At 37.9% G+C, this 18738-nt stretch overlaps 1 protein-coding gene across 4 annotated transcripts in view; it reads left to right on the top strand.

Annotated features, from left to right (window-relative positions):
* ZNF521 (zinc finger protein 521) overlaps positions 1-18738 on the top strand; it is a 317351-nt gene that overhangs the window by 161511 nt on the left and 137102 nt on the right. For 3 of the 4 annotated variants that reach the window (XM_055417071.2, XM_055417067.2, XM_055417068.2), the window contains one exon: positions 10785-10869. In XM_055417071.2, the coding sequence (XP_055273046.2) occupies positions 10785-10869 (85 nt within the window). The remainder of the gene's footprint in view (positions 1-10784; positions 10870-18738) is intronic. The other variant, XM_055417069.2, reaches the window with a different exon arrangement.

An 18738-nucleotide genomic window follows, 5' to 3' on the forward strand; every position in this document is an offset into this window, starting at 1 on the left:
GTTTAATTCTTCTGTGTGTTCTTTTCACCTTGAGTTTAGGAATCAAGTTTCATATCTCTTGGTTATTAAGCTCTTAGCATATGTCAGACATTCTGTAAAGTTTTATATGGTCTTTAATATCTAGACATTAACTACATCTGTAAGACTATAGTATCTTCCTTTTAACCACCATAAAAATACACAATAGAAAGTTAATACTGTCATTTTAAAATTAATTATTTGGGTGAAATTTTCATCATTAGCAGCCTTCATTTCTCTTTACCCATTTCCCCCTCTATGTTCAGTGACTTATTTTCACACAAATTCAGAATTATTTGGAAAATGACCAAACTAAATTAGTTAAATATCTGAAGTATTAAGTATTTGTGGAAAGCTGTAGGTATATTATTTTCACTCACATATAATATCCATTTGCTTGCCCACAAAATACTGCCAAATAAAAGTGCCACTTATCTTAAATATGTCTCATGTGTAATATATCTGTTCTTAGAATGGTAATGCATATTGCTATAGTCCTAGAAAACAGCTTTTTTTCCCCCACAAGTGAGGTTGAATCTTTTTTACATGTTGTACATGTTTTACATGTCCTCCTCTTCCTTCCCACCCCCAGCCCTGTCACCAACTTGTGACATTCTTCATGCTATTAATTTCTCAAATTTTATTTTATAAAGATTTGCTTGAATGTTGGTAATTGCCATACAATCTGAATTACTGCATTCTAGTTTAAGGAAAATTTTTTAAATTTTTGTTTGTTGACTGTGCTGGGTCTTCACTGCAGCAAGTGGGGCTAGTCTCTAGTTGCAGTGTGTGGGTGTCTCACTGTAGTGGCTTCTCTTGTTGCTGAGCACAGGCTCTAGGGCCTTCAGGCTTCAGTATTTGCAGCTTGAGGGCTCAGTAGTTGTGGCTTTCAGGCTCTAGAGCATGGGTTCAATAGTTGTGGCACCCAGGCTTATTTGCTCTGTGGCATGTGGGTTCTTCCTGGACCAGGGATTGAACCGATATCTCCTGCATTGACAGTGGATTCTTTACCAATGAGCCAGCAGGGAATCCCTAAAGAAATTTCAATGCACTTTTCAAGTCCACATAAAAGAGTGAGAAATAATCTTTGACAGACAACTTTGTTGTGCCATACAGCTCATCAGGTATTCCATTCCATCCCCATAATAACCTGTCAAGTAAAGAGTAATAAAGGTAGTTCTATTTAATGCAGACATGCTACATGGTAGGCATGGTACTAAGCACTTTTATATAGTTCTTACTTCTCACATCAACTCTAAATGTGAGTTTTATTATTTTTAATTTACAGGGAAGGAAACTAAGACTCGGGGCCATTAAATGATTTGTCACACAGCTAAATGATGAAGCCACTGCGTAGTAACTAATTGCAGAAAGAGGATCCTAAAGTTGCTTTCCTACTAAGACTGCTGGGTTTATTTGGAATGAGTATTTTATAGCATCATTGGGCACATCTTAATTTCAGGGGGTTCCGACTGAGTTTGAGACTAACTCTTCCATGATAGCCACCACCAAAGTTTGGAATGGTGACATAGCCGGGCTGTGAAATGTCCTTGAAAGATGGTTTTGTAACTTCATGCTTTGATGCTCAGACCATGTACAATGATAGACAAAATATAAAGGGAGAGAACCATATGGATTTAGTCAAGTCCAAAACAATTATCTATCTTTGAGATCTGAGAACCAAATTTCAAAACCAAGTGGTTATCAGGGTTAAAGCCAGAGGGTCTGCTGAACTCCATTCCTGAAATGAGAAGGTTAATTAGGGTTCTTGTTACCTATGGGACAAAGCCAGACCTGCTACTTTTTAGAACTGTTCTGTTGATCAGTATGTGAATCTCAGGCTTCTGAGCTGGAGGATTAAAGGGGTAGAAAGAGAGATACAATTTGTGACTTAAAACTGAATTAGCCGTATGCTGGTCCTGTCACACCCCTGTAGCACAACAGATACACAGGAAATGCCCTTGTGTGACCCTGTGTGACCTAGTCTGGTCTGGTAGCCGGGATGGCCAAGTGGAAGCAATGGCAAAACTACTAGAAAGGGAGCAATAAGCATATAAAAAAAATCTTTCACTGCAAATGGGCTTCAAACCAAGATTCCAAAATATGTGAGTGATTCATTAGATTCATGTAGTAAAGCAGACAAACAAATAAAACCCAACTGCTATGAGACCAAGATTCTACTCCAGAAGAAATTAATTATATGGAACAGTCTGACAAAGACTTTGAAATAAGTATGTTTCGGAGCTCAGAAAGATAAATGAAAGTATGATTTTTCACTCAAAAGAGTGACAAATTTTGGAGCAAATCCAAGTAGAATTTTTTTTTAAGAGCACTTGTGTTTAAAATTAGAAATGTTAGAAATGACAAATGTTAATCGAAATAAAAGCTCTTGCAGATAGGATAAACTCTAGACTGAGTACCAGTGAAGAGAGAGCCAATGGTTAGAGAAAGTACAGAGAAAATCACATAGATTGGAACAAGAAGACAGCTGATATGCATGAAAAAAATAGTTAAGATACTTGCAGGATCGGCTGGGAGGCTGCAGATCTATGCCTACCAGGAGTGCCAGTGGAAGTGAAAGGAGAATGTGTGAGAGATACGTAAAAACTGAAGAAGTGATCAATAAAAAATTTTAGGACTAGAGACACACCTGAACGCTCAGGTTGAAATAGTTCTTTCAGTATTGAGCAGGACAGAGAAGTATATAGTTGAAAATATGACAATAAAACTTCAAGACAATGAACACCAAAGAAAATCTTGGGAACTTTGCGTAGCCATTTCTGTTCCATAGACCTTGGTCAAGAGTCTGGGACTAGTAAAAAGTGGCTAGAAATGGTTCACTGAGTGTCATCAGCAAGTCTCATGCCATCACAGGCATTGTCAGGGACCAAAGCACAAAGCTCAGCTGGTAAAGAGCCCACCTGCAATGCAGGAGACCCCGGTTGGATTCCTGGGTTGGGAAGATCTCCTGGAGAAGGGAAAGGCTACCCACTCCAGTATTCTAGCCTCGAGAACCCCATGGACTATGCAGTCCATGGGGTCGCAAAGAGTAGGACATGACTGAGCCACTTTCACTTTCAAAGCACTAAACAATTCTAAGGAGAGCCTTCTTTCAAAATGTATCTAAAATGCAATTTTAAAACTGCCTCCAAATGATCACAGTTTCAGTTCAGTTCAGTCACTCAGTCATGTCCAACTCTTTGTGACCCCATGGACTGCAGCACACCAGGCCTCCTTGTCTATCACCAACTCCCGGAGCCTACTCAAACTCATGTCCATCGTGTTGGTGATGCCATCCAACCATCTCATCCTCTGTCGTCCCCTTCTCCTGCCCCCAATCCTTCCCAGCATCAGGGTCTTTTCAAATGAGACAGTTCTTCATATCAGGTGGCTAAAGTATTGGAGTTTCAGCTTCAACATCAGTCCTTCCAATGAATATTCAGGACTGATTTCCTTTAGGATGGACTGGTTGAATCTCCTTGCAGTCCAAGGGACTCTCAAGAGTCTTCTCCAACACCACAATTCAAAAGCATCAATTCTTTGGCACTCAGCTTTCTTTATAGTCCAACTCTCACATCCATACATGACTACTGGAAAAACCATAGCCTTGACTAGACAGACCTTTTTTGGCAAAGTAATATCTCTGCTTTCTAATATGCTGTCTAGGTTGGTCATAACTTTTCTTCCAAGGAGTAAGTGTCTTTTAATTTCATGGCTGCAGTCACCATCTGCAGTGATTTTGGAGCCCCCCAAAATAAAGTCTGCCGCTATTCTCACTGTTTTCCCATCTATTTGCCATTTGTCCTTGGTTATGGTATTCACAGTCTTCATGAGTTGTCATTTAATTAATCTGTGAATGAGGATAATAATCCCTCCTTTATTTTCACAGTTTTGTTGCTAGTGATTTTCACCCATAAGAGTTTTTACAGGTTGTAAAACATAATTCAATTGTAAACGCATGCATGCTAAGTCACTTCAGTTGTGTCTGACTCTTTGAGACCCTATGGACCATAGCCCGCCAGGTTCCTCTGTCCATGGTATTCTGGAGGCAAGAATATTGGAGTGGGTTGCCATACCCTCCTCCAGGGATCTTCCCAACCCAGAGATTGAACCCAGAGATTGTCCCTTATGTCTCCTGCATTGGCGGCTGGTTCTTTACCATTAGCACCACCTGGAAAGCTTATAATTCAATTTTAAGAAATTATTACTTTACTATAGAAATGATTATCAACAATGGTTCCTGCCTCTTAGCATTTATATATTGGATTTGTTTTTAAAATATCAGAAAAATCCCTCCAAACAATACAAAAATGTTCACAAAGCTATTCGTGACAACTAAGCACAAATTATTTTCAGTGTGTGCCAAGTGTAGGAATGTAAAATGAACCGTGGGGATGAGGTTTAATGTTGATAAAACTACATATTGTGATTACCCTATCCATTTATTCCTGCTTGTTATTATGAAAATGCTCACACATGCACCTAGATTTAATAATTGTTGACATTTAGCCATATTTATCTGTATGTGACCATATATGCTTTTTTTCTGGATCTATTGAAAGTAAATTGCAAACATCATGCCATTTCATGTCTAAACATTCAGTTTGCATCTCTTAATAAAAAGGACATTTACCCATATAATCATAATACCATTAGTACTTAGAGAAAGTAATCCCCCAATATTGTCTAATAACCGGCTGAGATTCACATTTCCTCACTTTCCCCCCAAATCTTTCTCTTTGTTTTCTCCCTAAATCAGAAACTACACATTGCATTCACCTTGAACTACATTTATTGCTGTCACTTTTCTCTGTTTTATTTGAGAACAGTCTTTCCAGTTTTGTTCTCCCTTACACATTAACTTTTTGAAGATAACTGGCCTAGTGTATTTTTTGTTTTGAAGACTGTTCTGGATTTGTGTAAACTTTTTTCTGCAAAGAAACACTTGTTCCTCTCTCCCTGCATTTCCTGAAAATTGGATGTTTCATCAGATGGCTTAATTAGATTCATGTAGGGGCTTCCCAAGAGGCACTAGTGGTAAAGAACCCACCTGCCAATGCACGAGATGTGAGAGATGCGGGTTCGATCCCTGAATCAGGAAGATCCCCTGGAGGAGGGCATGGTAACCCACTCCACTATTCTTGCCTGGAGAAGCCCATGGACAGAGGAGCCTGGTGGGCTGTGATTGATAGGGTGTCAAAGAGTCGGACAAGACTGAAGTGATTTAGCACTCACACATATATTTTGGATAGGAATACTTTATTATGATGCATTATACTTCATATTGCATCACATTGAGAGAGACATAATGTCCACTATTGGTAGTTGTAAGCTAACTAGTTAGATTATAGTGAGTACCACCAGATAAGTCACTATGAAGGGACATACTCCTTTCTGTGTGCTCTTGTCAAAGGATGAGAACTGTGTATCAGAAAAACCTTTCTCCTCAAGATTTCAGCATCCATTAATGAGTTTCCCTGGTGGCTCAGACAGTGAAGAATCTGCCTGCAATGCAGAAGACCTGGGTTTGATCCCTGGTTCAGACAGATTCCCCAGAGAAGGGAATGGCAGTCCACTCCAATATTCTTGCCTGGGGAAATCCCATGGACAGGGGAGCCTGGTGGGCTACAGTCCATGGGGTCACCAAGAGTTGGATATGACTGAGTCACTAACACTCTAATAATTATCCTGGACCATTTTATTGGCATTGCAAAATGGTGAATTTCTAATTTTGTCATCTCTTACTGTCAGCCTTTGGTAAAGAAAAGCTTTCCCTCATCAAAAAAGCATGAATTACACTTCCTCCTAAAAAATCATGATGCTTCTGTGATTTTATTATCAATTTTCAGAACAAGAGATTCGTGTAATTATTTCTTCTATGGCAGAAGCTGAGATTTTTTTTCCTTTTGTTTTGAAGGATTACTATGGACTCATTGATGTTTTTTTATACTTAGTGTTTTGTTTTAAAAAAATCAAAGCAATTACAACTACAAAGTATAATTTTTTTTTAATTTGATGAGGCTAAATGTGAAGGCTAAGTCCTAATGGAATATAGATTGAATGGGGAGGGAGGTTAATCAGAATAATGTGCTTTTTTTAAGTATACATTATTAGAGATCCTAATCATTTTTTTTAATTTATGAGATGCTCTTTTCTCAAAGTCTCTGAGTACCTTAACCAGAGTATCACTGAAAACAAGAATGTCAAAAAGGCACATTTAAATTGTTCTCAAAATCAATCAAAAATAATGAGGTGCTGGGAAAAAGTTGTATCCTTGATAATTACATCTATCAGTATCAGAAAACAAAAGAGAACAATCAGGAGATGACAACTCCACTCCCAAGTAGCACATTAAAAAAAGGCTAATGAAAAAAAGTCTCTTTTAAAAATTGTACTGAATTAGCATTTCAAGTAAATTGACAACTTAAGCGTTGATAAAGGCCAATCTGGAGCCCAAACAATGGAAGTTCTGTTTCTACTTTTATCTGCTTTTAAAAGAAATGATCTCACTTGACTTTCTTTGGTTGTTGTCCTCTATATAGATGGAAGTGTTAGTCGCTCAATCATGTCTGACTCTTTTGTGACCCCATGGACTATAGCCCACCAGGCTCCTGTGTCCATAGAATTCTCCAGGCAAGAACACTGGAGTGGGATTCTATTTTCTTCTTCCCGACCCAGGGATTGAACCCAGGTCTCCCGCATTGCAGGCAGATTCTTTACCGTCTGAGCCACCAGGGAAGCCCATATAGATGGAAGCATTTGTCCTACTGGAGGGGACAGTCGTTCTTTGCTCTGCAGGGGTCAGGGAGTTCCTGGAGTATTGTGCTTAATCTAGAGCTCTATTTATTGAAAAACTGACGTGAAAAAAAGTAACAAGGTTGGTGTAAGTTGCTTAAAGCCTTTCTTAAACCAAACCTCTCTTTTCAGTCTGCAAAGGGGTTCCTGTAACTGTCACTTTCGACAAGAAATTCAACTTGTTCTTTATAGCTGCAGAGCCTGAACTTAGGACCATCGAGTGAAAGTAGTGGAAAAGTCGATTTGGGCTGAGAATGAGGAAAAATTCTTCATAAACTCAGCTGTACAGAGCTGCAATGGCTTTACCTCCAAGGGCATGAGCCCCCAAGGCCAACGCTTTCAAGAGGTTACAGTCACTTTACTTAAAGATGGTATAAAGGCGGGGGTCTCTCAAATATTCTGCTATAATTATAATATATAATTATATATTTTATAATTATAAAACGGAATCAGTTCAGTTCAGTCGCTCAGTCGTGTCTGACTCTTTGCGACCCCATGAGTCACAGCACGCCAGGCCTCCCTGTCCATCACCAACTCCTGGAGTTCACTCAAACTCATGTCCATCGAGTCAGTGATGCCATCCATCCATCTCATTCTCTGTTGTCCCCGTCTCCTCCTGCCCCCAATCACTCCCAGCATCAGAGTCCTTTCCAGTGAGTCAACTCGTTGCATAAGGTGGCCAAAGTATTGGAGTAAGAGTCTATAATTATAATAAGGAATGTTTTAAAGGTCATTTTAAAATTAGTTTAAAAAATTTGAGGGTAAAAATGAATTTTATATTTTAGTGGTCTGTATGGGCTATTTTTCATGTCGTATTTTTAAATAGATTCTATTATTTTTTTAACTTCTTATTTTATATTGGAGTATAGGTGATTAACACTGGTGTGTTTGTTTCAGGTGTACAGCAAAGTAATTCAGTTATTCATATGCACATATCTATTCTCTTTCAAATTCTTTTCCAATTTAGGTTGTTGCATTATATCGACCAGAGTTACCTGTGCTATACAATAGGTCTTATTAGTTATCCATTTTAAACACAGCACTGTGTGCATGTCAATTCCAAACCAAGGGAAAAAAAAAAGAATTTTATACCAAAGCTTTAAAAAGAAAACCACAGCACATCCAAATTTGTGTATCGCTGCTTTTTATTTAGGAGATATGAGATGTATGATGAGATGAAGTTTAAGTTATAGCATTTTAAGACCATGTTTTTGACTACATTAAATTCTTACTCTATGTAGTCCCAAATTTAGGAGCTTGTACATCAGAATATGACTCTCTTAATAAGAATAGAAAGTAACATTTTAGATATTGTCTTCAGAGTAGAATTAATATTTGAATTACCAGTAGTAGTGACAAAAGCATTTTCTTTCAATGATAAAACTGATATACATAGATCTTCCAATATGTCAGTTCATTTTGAAGGCAATAGTAAGTGCTGGTATTTTATTATTTTGGCTTGTCAAGTGATTTTATTCTTTATTATTAGACCAAGAAAAAAAAAGTCCCAGTATATTCCACCAACATATTCATCAGTCATCATTTTTGGAGACAGTTTTCGACATATTGTATGTTTTACTGTGCTAACAAGAGAAAAGACTAGCCATTAAGTTTATGTTTCTTTGTTTTTCAGCAAGGTCACATATCAGGAATGATGCTGGAAGTATGCTAATAAACAATATATAATGTAGGTCATCTGGGAGTAAGAAATATTTTCTAACTAGTTCTAAAGGGAAATATTGTTAAAAAAGGGAGCGATGTTATTTACACAACACATGTTGCTCTATATGTCACCATCAAAAGCATCTTGTAAACAGCTCAGTGCAGTAAATCTTCCTTGGTGATTGTCAGGGTTTTTCAAGTCCGTGTTAAATTTAGACCCAGCACACTCAATTCACAACATGTCTGATGTACAAAGCCTGTTAGATTATGTAGAAAGCTTCTGCTGGAAATCAGCCTGCACTTCTGTGTTGTTCGAGGAATACCATCCTCTGACACAGAAGCAAATACTATGTTAAGAGAAAATAATTAAGAAAACTTTACATTAAAAACATTTATCATTTTAACTGCTAATAAAATGATGGGACTCTTTTTTTTTTGCTTAACTTTGATTTTGTTGAGTTCTTTAAAATTAATTGCAATTGACAGACTGATATTTTCTATTGCTACCATTAGTAAAGCAATTTTATATGACTGCTGATGAAGTGGTAATTCTGTTAGAACGCCTTAACAAACTATCATTGATGTGATTTTACAAATGTCATTTTCTCAGTTTCAGGAGAGTTTCAAATGGATTATTTCATAATGCTTTATTTTGTTTTCCGAGGTGGTTTTTAATTGTAACTATCAAGTTTCATCATAAAGGCAGTTATGTAACTGTGTTCTTGAAAACTTAAAAGCAATACTTTACTTATTGAGTTCATCTAATATGTACTAAACCCTATAGGGGACACAGAGATAAAGATGAGAAATCGTAAAGGCTGCCTTTATCAGAGAGCCCTACTTTTAGAATTGAGAATTTATTTCCTGAAGAGTGTCATAGTGAATGAAGTAAGTCAGGTAGAGAAGGAGAAATATCGTATGACATCCCTTTTGCTGCTGCTGAGTCGCTTCAGTCGTGTCCGACTCTGTGCGACCCCATAGACGGCAGCCCACCAGGCTCCGCTGTCCCTGGGATTCTCCAGGCAAGAACACTGGAGTGGGTTGCCATTTCCTTCTCCAATGCATGAGGGTGAAAAGTGAAAGTGAAGGCGCTCAGTCGTGTCCAACCCTTAGCGACCCCATGGACTGCAGCCCACCAGGCTCCTCTGTCCGTGGGATTTTCTAGGCAAGAGTACTGGAGTGGCTTGCTAGGTGGAAACTAAAAAGAAATTATACAAATTAACTTACAAAACAGAAAGAGACTCACATTTACAACTTGGCGCAGTAAATCCTCCTTGGTGATTGTCAGGGTTTTTCTTACTTAAGTAGCAAACTTATGGTTGTCAGGAGGAAGAGATAGTTAGGGACTTCGGGAAGGTCATGTACACATATTTAAAATGGATAACCAACAAAGACCACAAGGAACTCGGCTCAATGTTATGTGCCAGCCTAGATGGGAGGGGGGATTTGGGGGAGAATGGATGCATGTATATGTACAACTGAGTCCCTTCACTGATCACCTGAAACTACCACAACATTGTTAGTCGGCTGTACCCCAATACAAAATAGAAAGTTTAAAGTTTGGGGGGAAAAAAGAGAGAGAACTTATTTCTATTAGCAGCTGTAAGGCACTGTGACATTAGGCAAATTATTCTACTTCCCTGGACCTCAGTTTCTTTATTTATGATACAAGAATTATAATAAATCCTGTTCTGTCTATTCTCAAGACTTTTGGGTAATGATGAAATGCTGTTAGAATGTTCAATATGACATGATTTCTTTATAGGAGATAAGTATTTAAATGCTAGTGTTCAGCAACTTCTGAAACATCATCTCAATTTCATACTTAGCTGAAAATTATCATCTCTAAATCTCCTAGCTAGATTTTGTGAATCTTCACTTACTGGTTCTTATGTATGGGTATCTCGAAGCAACCCGGCAGTTATGTTGTTCAGAATGAAAGTGTGCCTGATCGTCAAAGACATAGGTTTCTGAAACTCAGCCACACTTTACATGTATTTTCAATACCAACTTCTGTTTTTATAATGTAGGAATCTTTAAGCATGTAATGTACTATAATTATGTGTCTTCATTTCTTCCAACTGTTTGTAACGAAAAACATGTTTGGATCAAGCCATGGTCATAGTAGGGAACTCACAGAATTTTGCCCAAGTAGCCCTACAGATGTTTATTTAACAACATATATAAGACCATGGTCTCAGGAAAATTCTGTGATCAGGTAGGGTTGTTTTTTTGTTTTTGTTATTTTTTAAGAAAAAAATTAAAAGATGCATGTGTCTAAGTAATTCTGTTTATACTTGTTTTCTCAGAAGAAGACCTATCAGTGCATCAAGTGTCAGATGGTTTTCTACAATGAATGGGATATTCAGGTGCATGTTGCGAATCACATGATTGGTAAGTGACACTCCGAACCTTCTTACAGATAGATTTCCCTCTTCCTTGTGTACATCAATGCCTATATAATTAAACAGAGTTAAAGACGAATTAATTGTTCAGCCATCAATGATTTACCTAGGCATGATTGATTTTTTTTATTACTATTATTAGGCCTGATAAGGCATTAGCACATTTTATTTTCTGCAAGGGCTAGTTTAGACTTCTGCAGAGGATTATATATCTACTGCCAGTCAAAACACAGGTGATTAACAAATTAAACTTCTAATCATTTTTGCATTATTGAAAACTAACAGGAATGGTTAATGAACTGGATGTTAGCTTTCCATAGAGTTTTAGACAGGTTTTAATTTCAGAAGTTATTATGGTAATGGCACTGCTGTGTGTTGCTTAAGCATCTTTGTATCCAAATCTAAAGTGGTGAGTTTTTGTGATAGGGAAACATAAATAATTTAAATTGCCGTAAAATAATTTTATATGTATGGTTTCAACAGCCTGGAAATAATCATGATCATAAAGATCATGTAAAGAATTCAGTCATCATTTTTTATTCCCCACCAAATTTTATGCAGATTCTTATAAAAGCAGTTTGGGTAAAGATCTCTGAGGTTACTCTAAGCCTGTGTTTTCAGGGATTTTGCATTTTTCACATGGGCTAGAGTTAAAAGGATAATTTTTTCACTTACTCTTATTGTCCCATTATCCCTTAATTCCTCTGGGGTTACCTCCTATGTTTTAATTTGATAAGCACTTAGTAATAACACTAAGAATTTTACCAGCCAATTAAACTTTATCAAGCAGATCTTTTTCTACTAGTAAAATGACAATTGCTATTACTTTATACTATTTTTGTCACTCGTTTGTGTTTTTACATGATGTAAGTTTTTTTAAATTTCATACTGCTTTATGGTATTTTATAATATCATAAATTATTGTGATATGGTATTTCAAAGTCTAATCAACCTCATACTCTCCATCTATCAAACTCTAAGAAAAGAAAGAAAATTCAGCATTTTAGACTCTGAACTCCTTTTCAAGGGTAAACAAGTTTTATCATACACCTAATCAGCTGCATTCTAAGAGGGTGCAGTAGAAGGGTTGCTCCAATTATTATTACTGATCCTTACAACAAGCTATAACAAAATTTCTAATGACTTTGTAGCTATTAATGAAGATGAAGTCAAAAGTATGTTGGAAACTTTATTAATAGGTTTTCAGTAGGATTTGCTTTATAATTTTCAAATGATGATCTTTAGCAGGATTACAGTTTACAAAAGACTAAGCGTTTAATTATACAATATGCAGCTTACACCTAACAGCTAAAATATTGATGACTTTTTCTCTATATTTTCCAGATATAAGTACTAATATTATTAGTGATTTTCTTCCACATTAAATGGAAATACTCTTTAATGTGCCAGAATAACATTGACAGTTTTACTGAGTGTTCAGAAGATAATTAGAACATGTAAGAGAGACTGAAATGTTTCTTATGTTTTCCTTTCTATTTTGGATTCCAAAAAATACTCTATGTAAACTTTCAAAATGGACTGGCATGGGGGGAAACACATGGGTTAGAAAAAATGAATTCTTCTTTCCATATATGAGGGTTAACATTTTCCATCTCTTTATTTCTTGAGTAGAGCTTACTGGTGGCAGTGAGTCATGATTCTGCATTAGGCCACAGTTTTACAAGGGTGTTAGTGAAAATATTTCTTGGAAGTTTGCAGCTTATGGAAAATTTAGTGAAACATTGTGCTTCTGATTAGTTTTCTTCTTTGTAAACTTGTTTTTGGTTCTGGATTTATTATTTATCCCAGGGCCCAGCTGAACAAATGGAATATATTTTCAACACATTATTAATGTTCTTTTGCCAAGTAGAATCTGAATGGAATGTTGAGCATGAGAAGAATTTTTTATTTTAGTATCATTTGTCCGAAATGTTCATTGGTTTGGCCTGGTCCTTTTTAAAAATTGCTTTATATCTTTCATTTGGTATTTCTCTTAATATTCCCTGCATCATTAGTGCTTTCCCAAAGCTTCCCTGCCTCTACCTTATGGTGGATTAATATGACACTCACCTCCTCTTGGGATCTAACGTTTAACAATTCACCTTCCATCAGAGAAGAAAATTCTATTCCTTTTCACGGAGGGCCTAGGTAGTTAATATTCATGCTATTTTTTAATAATAAAATATGTAATTCTCTTACACTGGAGGGCTAAACGAAAGAACAGTAGCCATTTAATTGTTATATCTGTTGACTATGTATCCAAGTCCTTACATTTCTTCCCCTCTGCATTGTTAGTATCTAGAGAGAGAGAATGTGTACCGGGAGGATGTCACAAAGGCTAAGATATCCCTTTTAAAAATCCCAGTGTGATGCTTAGTTTTTCAGATGAGGCAGGCAGCATGATTCTGTTGGCTAAAATACCTCCATTGAGGGTAGGTATTATTAGGTTGTGTATCTGTATATCTTTTTTTGTCTAATCAAAAAATAATCTCAACCGGACATTTAGCAAGGAAGAGGGATTAGAGGCTATCTGAAAAGCCTCTTACTCTTTTTGTTAAGAGGGCCTATAGTGTTTTTACAGGTTTTGTTTTCTATTTCAATCAGTCTGGAGGAGAGATTATGTCACCTAATGGAAAACAGGGTGTGCAGATGACCCAATGAGGTGTGACTTTAAACTCCTTCTTTGACCAAGTCATTTGCATTTGCTTCTACGTAGCACACATGTTTTAATGCAATTTCAGTGGCAGGGAACCTCCACGCTTCTTTCTGGATGTGCTGGTCTCAGACTATTGGCCAGGGACATTTGTGAAAGGAAACCCATCAGTGTTTCTACCAGGTATACACTGGAGATGCTGTGCCGAAGTGCCATTTTGCAGTGAGGTGTGGACACATGCTTTGAGTTGCAGGAATAATTACTCAATAAACATGCATTTGGGATTTGACTTATGTCTATTAAGGAAAAAAAGAAAACCTCACTCTCGATCGCATTTTGACACAGTTTCAGTAAGAAATCAGACCAGCGACTATTTAGAGGTTTCTCTTCTTTACACACACACACATACACTCAAGAGCTACAAAACACTTTAACAGCTTTCCTGGGGGAAAGATTTCCCTCTTTTAAAGTCTGCACAGATGAAAAATTTTTTCTTGTCTTCCTTTGTTTCTTCCCCATAGTTTACATTGGCTTTTGACCTGAGAATGCAGAAAGAAGCCATTGTGCATTGTGTCCTTTAATTCATTATTCACTCGTCTCCTTCTATCAGCACAGTAAATATTTATTGTTTTTCCCCCCTTTGATATTTCTATTATTATTATTATTTGGTATGGATTAGCTCAGGTAGTGATGAGACCAGAGAATGTAAATGTGTTTCACCCAGCAAAGGGATTGCCTCATATAAAATTATGAGACTCAACAGCAGTAGAGTAAATTTGTAAGAGCTCTGAATAAAGGGCTGTTAGGCATGCGATAATATAAAGAGATGACATTGCCAAGAACTATTTATGAGAAGCTTAATTTTTTTCACTCTGATAATTCTTGACCAATAATTACCAGCCTCTAATTATCTATTTTAGTTCGAAAGAAATTTCTATCACTACAGAGGTTGGCATTGCAACTAGCGCATAAATCCCCAAAGAGACCAATGTGTTCCAAACAGCCACAAACAACTGTCTCGTGAAACAGAGTGAGCAAATTGCGAGCGGCTGGTGGTAGACAACCAGCAGTAAGCTCACCATCGAAGGCCAGTCTGCTTGACAAAGAAATGATCAAAGGGGAGAAATACCATTATCCTTGGAATTGATTGCTGCGGTCATAGCCTTTGGAGGACAAGTGGCCAGGGTATAGCATAGCCATTTCCAGCCCTTGCTTTCAAAGTTCTTAGATGGCGAATATGAAGGGAATGAGCAGAAACCATTTACCTAAGAATTGTTTAAAATTGACATAGACATGATTACTTATTAAGTTTATTTTTCATATGATCAGAAAGACCAGTTGGAATAGCATAATTGTAGCTAAGGTGGCAGAGAATACTCTTATGGAAAAAAAAGGGGGGAAATCAAGAAATAGCCAGTAACAGATGTGTCCCAGATGGATCAGGGTGACACTTAGTGCATTGGAAGCAGTAAATGTATTTATCTCTTAGTGAAGCAAAACTAGAATTTGGGACTATAAACGACAGCTAATATAAAAAAATGGATGCATAGATATTGACTATTCAGATCTCTAATAGTCCATGCTTTATGAATAGTTGCAATTTTTAAAATATCAAGGAAAGGATTCAAGCTTTCTGCAGTGCATGCAGGACAATACCTACCCTATGTATTTTGTTCCATGTGATATAAATCACTGATATTAAGACAGAATGCACAGATCAGTTTTGTACAGTGTGCTGAGATTTCTGTCTGTGCTTGTGGCAAGTGACATTCATATATTCTGAAATTTGCTTGATGCCCAAGGTCACAAATGGCATCCTTTTCCTTCTGTTTCTTTAGTAGATGGTGGGCTATGCGACTAATCTTCATTAGTTTTGTGATATCCAGCATCACTTCTGAAACATTCCGGCTTGAGTGCTCTTGCTTTAGAATAGAGTAAAACCAATATTTTGAGGTTTGTAGTGTTTTGGGATTTTATGTGTCTGAAGGGGAAATATCCAAAGATATGTATCTCTGAATAGGAAGATAAAGAGCCATGTTGCTCTTTAAATCCTCAGCTCTTATTGGCTGCTTTTTAAAAAACATGATTATGGTGGATCTACAACAATGCGTCTATAGGTCGGTGTTTATATATGTGTGTCTACCTGCACTGTCCTAAGAAGCTCAAAGTCCGTATGTTCTCTGGAGTTTACATGAGTTCTAAATGAGAAGACTATTGAATTTTTTTAAGTCATCTTCAGTTGATTGCTTACAAAACTCAGGGAATTAAGAAATAAGCATTTGGTGTTAAATATGTTGAAATACTGGCTAATTTCATCAAGCGCTGGATTAAAAAAGATGAAATCTGGGCAGTTTAATGGTAACAGAAAGCTACCCTCATGTGGGCAATGCTGGCTTATTTGAAAAGCCCATAAAGGGTTTCTACATGGACCATACAAAAGGGATACTTTCTCTTTAATAGCCATCTGTACAGGAGAGATGAGAAGTGGGCCAGGTCATCTCTCCTCAGCTGTCATGATATTAACGTAGGTAATGGAGCAAGCTCGGCATTCTGCTGGGTGTTGTTTTTCATAGATGTTCATCGATTTACACAGATAATTCTATTTATTTCTTCGAGTTGGTCCAAGTGAGCCCGGCAGAATAACAAACACCAAAGCATTTCAAATGACTTTATCTTTGTTTGCCACGTAACTTTTGTCTAAAAAAATGGTGTCACACCTACTGTGCAGATGGCGGCATGATTTGTAAACCAGCCAAAACATTTAAACAAATGTGTGATCTGGGGATAGATTTAAATAAAGGATAAAATAGAGTGTGGGCCACAAATTCTAATAATCAGATGATTTTAAGTTGTGTGCAGTGTGGAGTGATGGTCACAGCGATGGCAAAGAAAGCTTGCCAGTGACAGCAAGGTGCCTCACAGCTCTCCGCACGGCGCCTGTGGCCCGGCAGGCCTCAGTTTGAGAACCACACATTTGCCGTACAGCTGGCAGCTCTGTATGGGGACATCAGATAAAACTTATGTAAAATGAAGTGTTATTGCTTCGTATGAAATCGTTCAGAGAGGGAATCCACAGACAGTAACTGAAAACAGAATTCATGGTACCAATGAAGCAGACTGTAAATATGAAGAGGGTTTAATTATCTGAGCAATTTAACAAAAATTCAAGATATATTCAGAAAGGACATACACAGGCATAAATAGAATGCAGCTACACCGTTGAATGAGTGCAAAGTGGGGACACAGGAAACAACCAAGCTCCTCTATACCATCAGCCTTCCTAAAAACAAAGACAGTTTAATATAAAAGCAAAGAGACCTTAAAAAAATCTTTTTGGAATAAGATCCAGTTTTCAAGAGCTCATCTTGATTCTTTGGATTCTTACTTCTGAAGCCACTTTTCAAGAAAACTTTGAGGCCTCTCTCTTATGTCAGTATTAAGCTATTAAACGACACATCAGAATGTTAACCCTTGTTTTGTGTTTTAGCCTGCGTCTAGCAGCTTTAATTTACAAGAGTGAAAAATACTGGTGGTTAGTGGAGTTTCTAACTTACAGGCCCTTAAGAAAGCTTCTCAGACATTTCTCACCATGTTCATTTTCCCTGAGGCTGGGGGTTTTCACTGAGCCCACCAACAGATGGAAGATCCAGTTTATTGTTCCTTTTTAGAACACGTGGTCCTAAAAGAGACCTCATAAGAATGTTGTTCCCAAGCAGAATTATGGAGATGCCAGCCTGCCTTCCTAGGCTCTGTACAGAGACACTGGGCAGGGTCTGTGCCAGATGGAATGTTCTGTGTGACTGAGACATGCTGGTGGGGCTCCTGGCTCTGGTTTTGTCCTCTCCTTTGACTTCCCTGGAGGCTCAGGTGGCAAAGAATCTGCCTGCGATACAGAATCCCAGGTTTGATCCCTGGGTCGTAAAGATCCCCTGGAGAAGGGAGTGGCAACCTGCTCCAGTATTCTTGCCTGGGAAATCCCATGGACAGAGGAGCCTGACGGGCTATAGTCCATGGGGTCACAAAGAGTCAGACATGACTGAGTGACACACTTTGACTTGCTGGAGAATATGCCAGAGGGCATACCATCCACTATCCATTAGATATGTTGATTATCAAATGGGGGTGATTGGCTGCTTCTGCATGAAGTTTGCAAAACATTTCTGAATGGAGGGCGGGTAAAGTCGTCCACCAAAGATAAATAGAGGAATCCTACATACACACACACACAGGCCCAGAAACACATAGGCATCATGATCTAATTCCGCAGGATCAGTTCAGACGCATAAAGAGAAAAGGTGGCTGATGACCTATTTCCATAGGTGATTTCCTGGTCGCGGGGCCATTCCTAGCAAGTAAACAAAGGAATGTGGAGAGTGGGTGTTGAACTTCAGCGGCTCGTATTGTTGCATTTGGTGAGCTGATGAGCTTCCTAGGTCACCTTTAGAATTATGCCTATGACAGCAGCAGCTACCTGCCAAGATTGCAAGGTATCTCACAGCTCTCAGAATGGCGCCTGTGGCCCGGTAGGCCTCAGTTGGAGGGTACACATTTGCTGTACAGCTGGCGGCTCTGTATGGGGCAGCCGTGTGGGCTGTTAGGGAGCTGGAAAGGAGACAAGCATGAAATTTCTTCTAACCCCAACTCTGTTTTTCTGTACTGTTGGCTGCTTCTCAGTTCCTTGACAAAAAAAAAAAAAGAAAAGCAATCAGGCACCCTTTAATCCGCCTGTGATTACCACTGGTATAAAAAGAGAAGCATAATGAGGAAAAATGCCTCGTTTTGTTGCCTTCAAAAGCCAACAAATTGGAGTTAACTTGACAGGAAGTGGCTTAATAATTAGATTATTTATTTATTCCTGACACATATCCCCCTGTTACTAGTCTCAGGAGACCCTGTAGATGGTACGATTTTCAAGCTGCCATTACTTCGCTGTCTTCTGTGAACAAAGAAGCTACTGTCTATCAGTCAATTAAATGCACTCTTTAAGCGGAGGCTGCGAAGTCCTCAATGGAGAGAGCCCTGGGACGCTGTGGCTGATGATTCTTTTCTCTGTACTGTACATCATACTCTCAACTACAGTCCCCACAGAGATGGAATAAAGTCAGGCATTAAAACATCACTTGTTGATTTGTTTGCTAATGAAGAGCCATTGAAATGTTTGTGTATTTCTATGGCAAAATTGTTGATAAAAGGGCCGACTTGCCT

Source organism: Moschus berezovskii, chromosome 28 (assembly GCF_049115385.1).
Source record: "Moschus berezovskii isolate FMDL1 chromosome 28, NW_MosBer_1.0, whole genome shotgun sequence".
NCBI lineage: Eukaryota > Metazoa > Chordata > Mammalia > Artiodactyla > Moschidae > Moschus > Moschus berezovskii.